Raw genomic sequence first — 12,085 nt, 5'->3', positions numbered from 1 at the left:
ACCGTGTTATTTTTGACATGGAGAGCTGGAACACACACACAAGCTATCAACTTCTCATGAATCAAATATGTGTACCTGTTCTGGAAGAAATAGCATCATTAGATCGACTTGGGTTTATCTAGGCAAAAATGTATATACCTTATGTAAGGTAATATAAACAGTTAAAATATCCAACTTGTATTCCACAATAAACTCAGGCCAAACACTTGTTATGCTTAGATAAAAGTTAATTTAATCAATTTACGTAATATCTTCAGTAAGTATAGCATTTGTTTTTACACCAAGATATACAGTAACATAATTAGCATATTACTAATACAATATGCATTATCACATAACGGCACAAATTCAGAACTTTGTGATGTACACAAACATTTAACAAAAGTTTGAAAATGACTCACTAGTTTGAGAAGTGAGGATTTAGCTCCGTAGCTCTTTATAATGATCACAATAAAACATTGAAAAAAAGAGACTTGAAACGTCTCAGGTCTCAATCAATTGATAGCGCTAATAACAGATTGAGTCACAAAAAAAGCTGTTTATATAGATAATTATATAGCAGCATGAGCTTTCACCTGTAATTACCAGAGAAGCACACAGCACTGACAAGGTATCCTATTGTTGCTTCAGAAATATTTTATTTGTGTTCCATTTTGGTTTATAGTTATTACATCAGCTAGTTATGCAAGAAAAGTACAAATCCAATTGCAGATAGCTGTAGTTTGGGTATTTATTTGATTCTAATGGTCTAAGGAATACTAGTGGGGGAATGTATATCTATTATCACAGGTTGAAGAGGCTATTGTGTGTGTCAATGTGTAAGAGGTATGTACAATTCTCAAACTGATTTTGTGCAAATGGTATTGTTTAAATCTTATGTGCATGATGAAACCATTATAACAGTTCGTTTAAATGGACAACCAAACAATAAATACAATGGCACATCCCAAAGTATTGTACTATATAGGGAATAGGGTGCTATTTCAGAAGCAACCCAAGTAGCTTATCTAGCTTTTATCTTTATATTGTCACTGTTGGTTATTTTAATTCCTTGACAACTATGGAAAGTCGCTTTGATTGGCAACAAACTACTTCACCACTCACATCCCAAGTGAAACAGGCACCAGTAACAAAGCTATCAGAATCCCCTGCACTGCACAACATCCAAGCCATTACAAGAAGTAAACAGGCAGAGTGATTGTAAATAAAGCTTCAAAGGCAAGATACATATATCATGAACATTCACTAAATCAGCCTCTGATCAGACATAAGTCATGTTCAATTGACAAAGGCATCCTGAATTTTCTCAATGACAGTGTTGAGCTTTTAACAATGTGTGTTTTCTTTCCCCAGCAGTGCTTCAAAACCCTCTGTTCCACCATGGCAATCTGTTTGATCATGTTCTCAGGTTCTCAGTCGCTCTCTCCTGTTCTGTCCTTTAGTTCTGCTGTCATTACTTGTTAATCAAGGTAGAAAATAACAGTCCTGGCCTTGACTGGCAACTCTCTAATGAGAAGCTATTTCCCCAGTGTCAATCTGTCAGTCTGTCCAAGAGGCCCCTATAGCGGTTAGTTACCAGGCTCCCAACTGTCCCCACCAGCACAGTCTTTCTCTGGGCCACTAGTCAATGGCAGAGATCAAGACGTGCCCCTTCACCTGGACTTCACCTGCTTCTCTATTCAAACCTACGTTCCACCTCTGTGTGGATATGCCAATGACTATAGGGTTTTGCCTCAAAGGTTGCATACAATAATCAAGTACTAGCTTTTAGATGTTCTCAGAAGAGCATGTGTTCAATCACGGCAAGATACACAACAACGGGTAAGGAATTATGATGAATGGACTTATTATTTTTTTTAAACAACTTCGTCAAATTGTGAACATGTGTTGCCTGTCCTGGAAACTATTGTGGAACACCTCGTAGTGATATCTGAAATATTGGCATTTTAGACATCCAAGCCAGACCATAAAAAATGCTACACCTAGTATCCCTTTTTTGGGGGGAATATTTTATTTAATTTCTCTATTTCTTGCACACCCAATATGGAACGGGGTATCCGGATCCAAAAGTAAAGTGTATTTGCCTCTGTATATATATTTTTTAAAAGGAGGAAGGAGACATGGAGGAAAGGACATGGCTGCACATTCCTCATTATGTGAAGTGTCAATCCCCTCTGTTACTTTCTGCTGGCGATGCCAGGACTATTGTTAGGCGCTAACCCCGTGACTATTTCTGCTCTGTTTATTTTATGCAGAAAACACAAAGCATTGTATACAGTTAAAGACTTCTCTGTGCACCTTTTTGAAAAACACTCTAAACGTTTCTTTCTGATCATATCCTAGTCCCAAATGCTGACTGGTGCTGTGTGGACAAAGCCCGAGATCAGGAGCACTGTTGATCAAATGTTTGTCTCTGAAACATACTGTAACACAACAAAAAGTAAGTCAAATCACTTTCAGTTGTGATCGAGGATTGAGTATCTAATATAAATAAGACACTGATCACTCCATGGCAGATCATTATCACTATAAATGAATCTCAAGCAAAACAGTGCTAGCCTAGCAAGTATTTAAGCTTATTTCCAAGCATATATCTTCGTAGATCTCACATTTATACCTGCTGTATCAAAAACATTTTAAGCCATCCTTTTTTATTTTTTCAAAATGTTCACATAAGGTTAAAGCTGCAAAGGTTTAACAGTCTGACGTCTTCAGGTAAATGGTTTCATTTCAAAGAATGACGTAGCCAAGCCTTGGCCTAGGAGTGAGACTAATTATGTCCATCTCTAGGTCACCGCTGCTCTTCATTTTCACAGAGCCTTTATTCATTTCATAGTCACACTGTAATGTCAGACTTATTATTCACTTTTGCCTCTTGCCCTGTGGCAAAATGTCTTAAAAAACAAATGTTCCATATCAGACAGGATCGTACCAGGCAACTCAGTACCAAAAGATCATTTTTGCACATAAATGAAAGCCACTAAATATGTGGGCTGAAAAGCGCTGTGGATTTGCCATCTGAATGACTTGGCAAAAATAACAAAGAGTTATTTAGGAAATTCTTTAAAAAGTCAGTTAAAGCATATAAAGCCAGCTTGGCTCAAACATATTCCACAAGGTCTTAGGAATGTCCTACATTTGCCCGACTATGCATGTATCCACTGACCACCCACATTGGTCCATAGGAGCTTCAGATGTATGCATGTATACAACAAAACCACTTGTAAACAAGAACAAGCAAAACTGTTCACCCACAGACAACATCTTTAGGTTGAGTAGCCATATAAGTACATACGCATTCCAAGTGTTTTTCCTGTCTCATCGTCTGCTTCAAGTGGTGATACTAGGGTGTAGTTTGGTCAGTTATCCAATCCGTAACACTTGTGTAAATGTCTATTATCTTCTGCCATGTAAATCAATCAGACATACTCCAAGGCAGGATGTCTCTTTGGCGTCAGTATAACACAAGGTGGTTGTTAAGCATGTTCTTTTGTTTAGCTGCCCCAGTCAAGAAATAAATAACAAGAGTAGAGCTGAAAAGCCCAAACTGGCTACCACACCCGACATTTCATCTCAGGATTCATGGGAGTACCTGGTTTGCACTGGAATGCATCTGAGAATGCTCCAAAATTCTGTAGGGAGCCAAGTACCCTGTGAGAGAAGATAGGTGAAAAGTGTTAACAGATTGACAGAAAATACTGTATGTTGGAATAGCCAAGCGCTACATTTTTACTGTTGGTCATTACCTGTATTCTAGGGGACTGTGGGAGTCAGTCTTGATGCACTGGCTGGCATATTCAGGCCGATAGGCACCACACCATACCTGGAGGAGAAAGATGTATCACTAATTAAATAATTCAAGTGTGATACAGTAAAAGCACATTTCTTTTCTCAACTACATGTGTTCGCATTTTACCAGTACTGATATGTTTTGCCTGAATATACAGTAAATGTAAACCATTAAATGATAATGAAATTGATATGCCTGAGAAAAGTATTTTTTCCAAAGTGCCTTTCGACAGCCCAACTGAACAATCCCAGTAGTGATTTTGTTTGGCTGTTATGCAGACATTGGCTTTTGACTTGGTTTTGGATAAGGACTATAAAACACTAGTCTGGCTTTGCTCTTGCCTTGTTTTCCCTGGCACCGCAGTGGTCTTAAAAAAAACAACATTCTGTACCCCTAGGTAGGTCACTTGATATATAGTCATGATCTGGTGTAGTTTTAAACTCCTTGGTCCAATTGTTTATCTCTTGAAAACCAAGTATTTAGGAAAATATAATCTCTTTGGGTTTTTGTTCTCAGTGGACAGCAGTGGAGGAAGGACGCTAATATAGCTTTTAGGTCCCTGGTGTAATAAAGGTTGAGAAACAGTGGCCTACTTTAGACCAGGGTTTCCCAACCTCGGTTAGCACTACACAGCTGATTCAAATAATCAACTCATCATCAAGCTTTGATTATTTTAATCAGCTGTATAGTGCTAGGCGCAGGGGTGGGCAACTCCAGTCCTCGAGGGCCTGATTGGTGTCACACTGTTTCTCCATCCTAGCAAACACAGCTGATTAATAAAATTGCGTTCTAAACTGAAGATCATGATTAGGTGATTATTGGAGTCAGGTGAGTTAGTTGGGCAAAACTGTGACACCAATCAGGCCCTTGAGGACTGGAGTTGCCCACCCCTGTAGGGGAATCCTGCTTTTGACTACTAAATTTATTAAAATGGGAGCTTACTCACTTGGGCAAAGTTAAGAAAAAAAAGTTGCTTGTGGTCCATCTCCAGACCAGGTAAACGAAGCTCTTCTCCTTCTCTCTCCACCCACTTCATGTAGGCCTGACCACAAACACACAAAAAAACATACAAATATAAAATATAATTACATTTACATTTAAGTCATTTAGCAGACGCTCTTATCCAGAGCGACTTACAAATTGGTGCATTCACCTTATGACATCCAGTGGAACAGCCACTTTACAATAGTACTTAGATAGTATTTAGTCAGAGATTTTTTGTTGTTGTTATGAAGTGGTTCCTTGTGTTTTATGGGGGTTGAATGTGTTTAATAATTTGGTGTCACACCTTGTAAGCTTGCCGAACTCCTCCGTTGTCTGCGATGTTCTCCCCCAAAGTACTAATTCCACTGACCTGCGGTAACACAGAGACAGTCATTAAAGTCCTACTCCAGTCTCCTTTTCACCTCATTTAACACCTGATTTAGGTGGTCTTAAGTATGTACAGTAGTGTATTTATACTTAAAATATTGGAAAAAGTTCTAAAATCACTGCAGGACGTATTTAACACACTAACAGCTAAATGGTAAACGCTCAATCGAGGTTCTTTCAAAAAAATCTTCTATAATCTTTTATAGTGTTTTTCATAGTTTTATAGTTTTAGTCATTATACCCAAATACATTTAACATTTTGCCCATGCTTCAGCTACATTGGGAAACTCACATTTTGTCCTCCTGCAAGCTTCCAGTTGAAGTTGCCATATTGTTGCACCATGCACTGTGACTGGTCCTTAAAGTGCTCAGCAGAATAATTACTCCACCAGTTAAGCATGTTACCATCCTTGTCAAAATTACGGCCTGTTTTGAAAGATATGTGGAATTAATTGTGATGCAATCTCTTGACATTTTCCCATGAATTAATACTCTATACTAAAAATGATTGTGCAACACATTGGACACAGACATGGACATTGACTGTAAATATGAGGACTGCCTCACCATTGTCATCAAACCCATGGGTGATCTCATGTCCAATAACCATCCCTATTCCACCAAAGTTCAGGGCCTGGAGCTGCTGCTTACTGAAGAAAGGAGGCTGCAGGATACCGGCAGGGAATACTAGGAAAAAGGACAGAGAGAAACGTACAAGGAACAAATCGGGCCAAATTAACTAAGACCATCTATAATCGTTGTGATGGAAACTTTAATGTTGGTGCTTTTCTTTTTACCAATTTCCGTGTTCTATGTTTGTGCTTTCTAATAACTGTTTTCATGCAAGTGACTGATTGAACGAACCTTCACAATCAGTATCTGCAATTTGGCAGTACGCCCAGACCCTTATTTTTAGAACGAAAGATACAGTGCCTTGCAAAAGTATTCACCCCCCTTGGCATTTTTCCTATTTTGTTGCATTACAACCTGTAACTTAAATTAATTTTTATTTGGATTTCATGTAATGGACATACACAAAATAGTTCAAATTTGTTGAAGTGAAATTAACACAATAACTTGTTTAAAAAAAAATAAAACATATGCATATGTATTCACCCCGTTTGCTATGAAGCCCCTAAATAAGATCTGGTGCAACCAATTACCTTCAGAAGTCACATAATTAGTTAAATAAAGTCCACCTGTGCGCAGTCTGTGTCACATGATCTCAGTATATATACACCTGTTCTGAAAGGCCCCAGAGTCTGCAACACCACTAAGTAAGGAGCTCTCCAAACAGGTCATGGACAAAGTTATGGAGAAGTACAGATCAGGATTGGGTTATAAAAAAATATCCGCAACTTTGAACATCCGACAGAGCACCATTAAAACTTCTTTGGGGTAGGAGGCAGTATTTTCACGTCCGGATGAAAAGCATGCCCAGAGTAAACGGCCTGTTACAAAGCCATAAAAGCTAGAATATGCATAGTTTTAGTATATTTGGATAGAAAACACTCTGAAGTTTCTAAAACTGTTCGAATGATGTCTGTGAGTATAACAGAACTCATATGACAGGCAAAAACCTGAGAAAACATCCAACCAGGAAGTGGGAAATCTGAGGTTGGTCGATTTTCAACTCAGCTCCTATTGAGGATACAGTGGCATATTGGAAATATTGCACTTCCTAAGGCTTCCACTAGATGTCAACAGTCTTTAGAACCTTGTCTGATGCTTCTACTGTGAAGTGGGGCCGAAGGAGAGGGGAATGAGTAAGGTCTATCATGACCTGAACATGCCCTGACCATGCGCGTTCACGTTAGAGCGAGCTCTGTTCCATCGCATTTCTGAAGACAAAGGAATACTCCGGTTGGGAAATTATTGAAGAATTATGTTAAAAACATCCTAAAGATTGATTCAATACTTCGTTTGTCATGTTTTTACGGACTATAATATAACTTTTAGTCCGTACTTTCCGCTGGACTTACCCACGCGTCGTGAGTTTGGAAAGTGTACTGAACGCTAGAACAACGAGGAGGAATTTGGACATAAATGATGGACATTATCGAACAAAACAAACATTTATTGTGGAACTGGGATTCCTGGGAGTACATTCTGATGATCATCAAAGGTAAGTGAATGTTTATAATGTTATTTCTGACTTCTGTTGACTGCATAATACGGCGGATATATTTGTGTCTTGATTGGGCTCTGAGCGCCGACTCAGATTATTGCATGGTTTGCTTTTTCCGTAAAGCTTTTTTGAAATCTGACACAGCAGTTGCATTAAGGAGAAGTGCATCTAAAATTCCATGCATAACAGTTGTATCTTTTAGCAATGTTTATTATGAGTATTCCTGTAATTTGATGTGGCTCTCTGCAAAATCAAAGGATGTTTTGGAACTACTGAACGTAATGCGCCAATGTACACTCAGATTTTTGGATATAAATATGAACTTTACCGAACAAAACATACATGTATTGTGTAACATGAAGTCCTATGAGTGTCATCTGATGAAGATCATCAAAGGTTAGTGATTCATGTTATCTATATTTCTGCTTTTGTGAATCCACTCTTTGGCTAGAAAAATGTCTGTGTTATTCTGTGAATAGGCACTCACCTAACATAATCGTTTGGTTTGCTTTCGTCGTAAAGCCTTTTTGAAATCGGACACTGTGGCTGGATTTACAACAAGTGTATCTTTAAAATGCTGTAAAATACATGTATGTTTGAGGAATTTTAATTATGGGATTTCTGTTGTTTTGAATTTGGCGCCCTGCAGTTTCACTGGCTGTTGAAGAGGTGGGACGCTACCATCTCACGTACCCTAGAGGTTAAATCCATAATAAAAATTTGAAAGAATATGGCATCACAACAAACCTGCCAAGAAAGGGCCGCCCACCAAAACTCACGGATCAAGCAAGGAGGGAATTAATCAGAGGCAACAAAGAGACCAAAGATAACCTTGTAGGAGCTGCAAAACTCCACAGCGGAGATTGGAGTATCTGTCCATAGGACCACTTTAAGCTGTACACTCCACAGAGCTGGGCTTTACGGAAGAGTGTCCAGAAAAAAGCTTGCCAAAAGGCATGTGGGAGACTCCCCAAACATATGGAAGAAGGTACTCTGGTCAGATGAGACTAAAATTGAGCTTTTTGGCCATCAAGGAAAATGCTATGTCTGGCGCAAACCCAACACCTCATCACCCCGAGAATACCATCCCCACAGTGAAGCATGGTGGTGGCAGCATCATGCTGTGGGGATGTTTTTCATCAGCAGGCACTGGGAAGTTGGTCAGAATTGAAGGAATGATGGATGGTGCTAAATACAGGGACATTTTAGAGGGAAACCTGTTTCAGTCTTCCAGAGATTTGGGACTGGGACGGAGGTTCACCTTCCAGCAGGACAATGACCTTAAGCATACTGCTAAAGCAACACTCGAGTGGTTTAAGGGGAAACATTTAAATGTATTGGAATGGCCTATCCATTTTAATTCCAGGTTGTAAGGCAACAAAATAGGAAAAATGCCAAGGGGGGTGAATACTTTCGTAAGCCACTATCTCAGTTTCAAGGTCTCAGCTTAGAAGAAGCCCCGTGAGGTATTGATCTGTCACATGCATGACCCAGTATTGGTCGGATGAATTAATTATAAATAAGCTAAATCATGCAAATATGACTTGTCTGCAGTATATAAGAGAACTATGAGACTGCCTGTGAGAGCTCCTGACAGACGTTCACTATGGTGCATCAAGGTTGTTGGAACCTCTTCAGCGCGCTGATAATAAACAATGATTAATTTATGATTGACTTTGATTGTCCCTGTGTAAGAATTTCCACAAAAAATTGAAGTCACAAACTGGATTATTCATTCTGCCTACCGAGCTTTCAAGTGGGGAGTGGGGGGCATTCTATGAAGCATAAGAGAAATTCCTGTCTGACCAAAAGAGGACGGGACCCACCCAGACCAGAGCCTTACTATGAGCTGCCCAGGAGGAGATGCATCATCCGCTAACAATTGAGGGACGGCAACTGATTTCAGTAAGTCAATTTAAATTCATCAGTATAAAAAATAAATGATATAAAATGAAGGCGACTAACGCATAAAAAGGTACCCATATTCTTATAGAGAGAAGGTTAGTCACTAGTCTAACGAGAAGACTAGAGCGAGGAAGTAACGGTACCATGGAAAGCCTCGCTGACAGCTACTGTATCTACAGGCATTTATAATAAATATCTACAGTTGAAGTTGGATGTTTACATACACTTAGGTTGGAATCATTAACTCGTTTTTCAACCACTCCAGAAATGTATTGTTAACAAACTATAGTTTTGGCATCTACTTTGTGCATGACACAATTTAATTTTTACAACAATTGTTTGCAGACAGATTATTTCACTTATAATTCACTATCACAATTCCAGTGGGTCAGAAGTTTACATACACTAAGTTGACTGTGTCTTTAAACAGCTTGGGAAATTCCAGAAAATTATGTCATGCTTTAGAAGCTTCTGATAGGCTAATTGACATAATTTGAGTCAAATGGAGGTGTACCTGTGGATGTATTTCAAGGCCTACCTTCAAACGCAGTGCCTCTGCTTGACATCATGGGCAAATCAAAAGAAATCAGACAAGACCTCAGAAAAAAAAATTGTAGACCTCCACAAGTCTGGTTCATCCTTGGGAGCAATTTCCAAACGCTTCTAGGTACCAAGTTCATCTGTACAAACAATAGTACGCAAGTATAAACACCATGGGACCACGCACCTGTCATACCGCTCAGGAAGGAGACGCGTTCTGTCTCCTAGAGATGAGAAAAGTGCAAAAAGTGCAAATCAATCCCAGAGTAACAGCAAAGTATCTTGTGAAGATGCTGCAGGAAACAGGTACAAAGGAATATATCCACAGTAAAACGAGTCCTATATCGACATGACCTGAAAGGCCGCTCAGCAAGGAAGAAGCCACTGCTCCAAAACCGCAATAAAAAAGCCAGACTATGGTTTGCAACTGCACATGGGGACAAAGATCGTACTTTTTGGAGAAATGTCCTCTGGTCTGATGAAACAAAAATAGAACTGTTTGGACATATTGACCATCGTTATGTTTGGACGAAAAAGGGGGAGGCTTGCAAGCCGAAGAACACCATCCCAACCACGAAGCACAGGGGTGGCAGCGTCATGTTGTGGGGGTGCTTTGCTGCAGGAGGGATTGGTGCACTTCACAAAATAGATGGCATCATGAGGTAAGAAAATTATGTGGATATATTGAAGCAACATCTCAAGACATCAGTCAGGAAGTTAAAACTTGGTCAGAAATGGGTCTTCCAAATGGACAATGACCCCAAGCATACTTCCAAAGTTGTGGCAAAATGGCTTAAGGACAACAAAGTCAAGGTATTGGAGTGGCCATCACAAAGCCCTGACCTCAATCCTATAGAAAATGTGTGGGTAGAACTGAAAAAGCGTGTGCGAGCAAGGAGGCCTACAAACCTGACTGTTACACCAGCTCTGTCAGGAGGAATGGGCCAAAATTCACCCAACTTATTTTGGGAAGCTTGTGGAAGGCTACCTGTAACGTTTGACCAAGTTAAATAATTTAAAGTCAATGCTACCAAATACTAATTGAGTGTATGTTTAATTCTGACCCACTGGGAATGTGATGAAAGAAATAGAAGCTGAAATAAATCATTCTCTCTACTATTATTCTGACATTCACATTCTTAAAATAAAGAATAACTGACCTAAGACAGGGAAATTTTACTCTGATTAAATGTCAGGAATTGTGAAAAACTGAGTTTGAATGTATTTGGCTAAGGTGTATGTAAACTTCTGACTTCCACTGTATGTACAGGATATGCATATGGTGCATAGCAAGTAATGACAAGAGAATTGTTGAAGATGCACATGGGTAATAAGGGAGATTACAGAGTGTGTTTGGGAATAGTACTAAGTGAATGTGGATGTAAAAGTTGTGAGATATGGCATATTAAACGGATTGAAATTTTAATAATTAATTGATTGACATTTACTATTATGATTGAAATTTGGATCATAATACTGATTTGAAATATGATAATAAGATGATTGAAAGTTGGATAATAAGAGATTGAAATTTAGCTGTAAATGACTGAGTGAATGAGAGCTGCCAGGGGACTAGCTCACGTGTGAAAGAGGTGAATGAATGCCCCCACCAGTTCTGTGAATTGAGTTTCAGTCTGTAACGTTATCTAGGGGTCTGTCCAACACCACCCGTTGGATCTACAGGTGGAGGATAATATGTCTCGATTAGTAACGAGGATAACATGATTACACGTCTCATTAGTAACAAGGATAACATGTCTCTGAGGGTAACATGCCTTTAGATTACATGAGGATAACATGACTCATCACTGGAGTTTGATGGTATAACGTTATTATGCATGTGGAGATATAAAAATAGAAAGTACCATTCCCAAATATGCTGTTAAATAAAACACTAGAAAATATTCAAACCCCTGTATGAATAGAACACTGGTGTAGAGGAGGAATTTGTGATGTAACACACATGTGTAATGGGTTACTAGAGATAAAGTAACATAATATTGAGTATAATGGGTAACTAGAAATCTGAAGTAACAATAGAAATAATATACAACTTGCACACCCACACATCAACATGCTTAAGTGGTTTAAAAAATTAGGAGAAATGTTCAGTGGTCCCTTTATGGATCATTTAATAAAGATACGGTTAAAGCATTGTACTGGACTTAAACCTAACCAATAAACCTATAACTGCTTATATGATTTCCTCCACCCTGGTTATACATTTCAAAATAAATCCCAAACCCTGTTAAATAGACCCAATGATTTTCTGTATTCACCTACTCAGCCATTTTAACTTGCTAGGTAGAGACTTATTATGGACAGAGCACCATGCCATCTACAGGGGACTG

General features: G+C 38.9%; 1 protein-coding gene across 2 annotated transcripts in view; it reads right to left on the bottom strand.

The window, feature by feature from the left end:
* Positions 1-212: 212 nt before the first annotated feature.
* Positions 213-12,085, bottom strand: part of mmel1 (membrane metallo-endopeptidase-like 1) — a 43,413-nt gene continuing 31,540 nt past the window's right edge. For both annotated transcript variants that reach the window (XM_055868199.1, XM_055868198.1), the window contains 6 exons: positions 5,729-5,848; positions 5,454-5,587; positions 5,079-5,144; positions 4,737-4,832; positions 3,747-3,823; positions 213-3,651 (listed from right to left, as the gene is read on the bottom strand). In XM_055868199.1, the coding sequence (XP_055724174.1) occupies positions 3,552-3,651; positions 3,747-3,823; positions 4,737-4,832; positions 5,079-5,144; positions 5,454-5,587; positions 5,729-5,848 (593 nt within the window). In that variant the 3' untranslated portion in view covers positions 213-3,551. The remainder of the gene's footprint in view (positions 3,652-3,746; positions 3,824-4,736; positions 4,833-5,078; positions 5,145-5,453; positions 5,588-5,728; positions 5,849-12,085) is intronic.

This window comes from Salvelinus fontinalis, chromosome 18, assembly GCF_029448725.1.
Source record: "Salvelinus fontinalis isolate EN_2023a chromosome 18, ASM2944872v1, whole genome shotgun sequence".
Lineage (NCBI taxonomy): Eukaryota > Metazoa > Chordata > Actinopteri > Salmoniformes > Salmonidae > Salvelinus > Salvelinus fontinalis.
The sequence above is the reverse complement of the archived record's forward strand: the minus strand, read 5'-3'. Positions and strand labels throughout refer to the sequence as shown.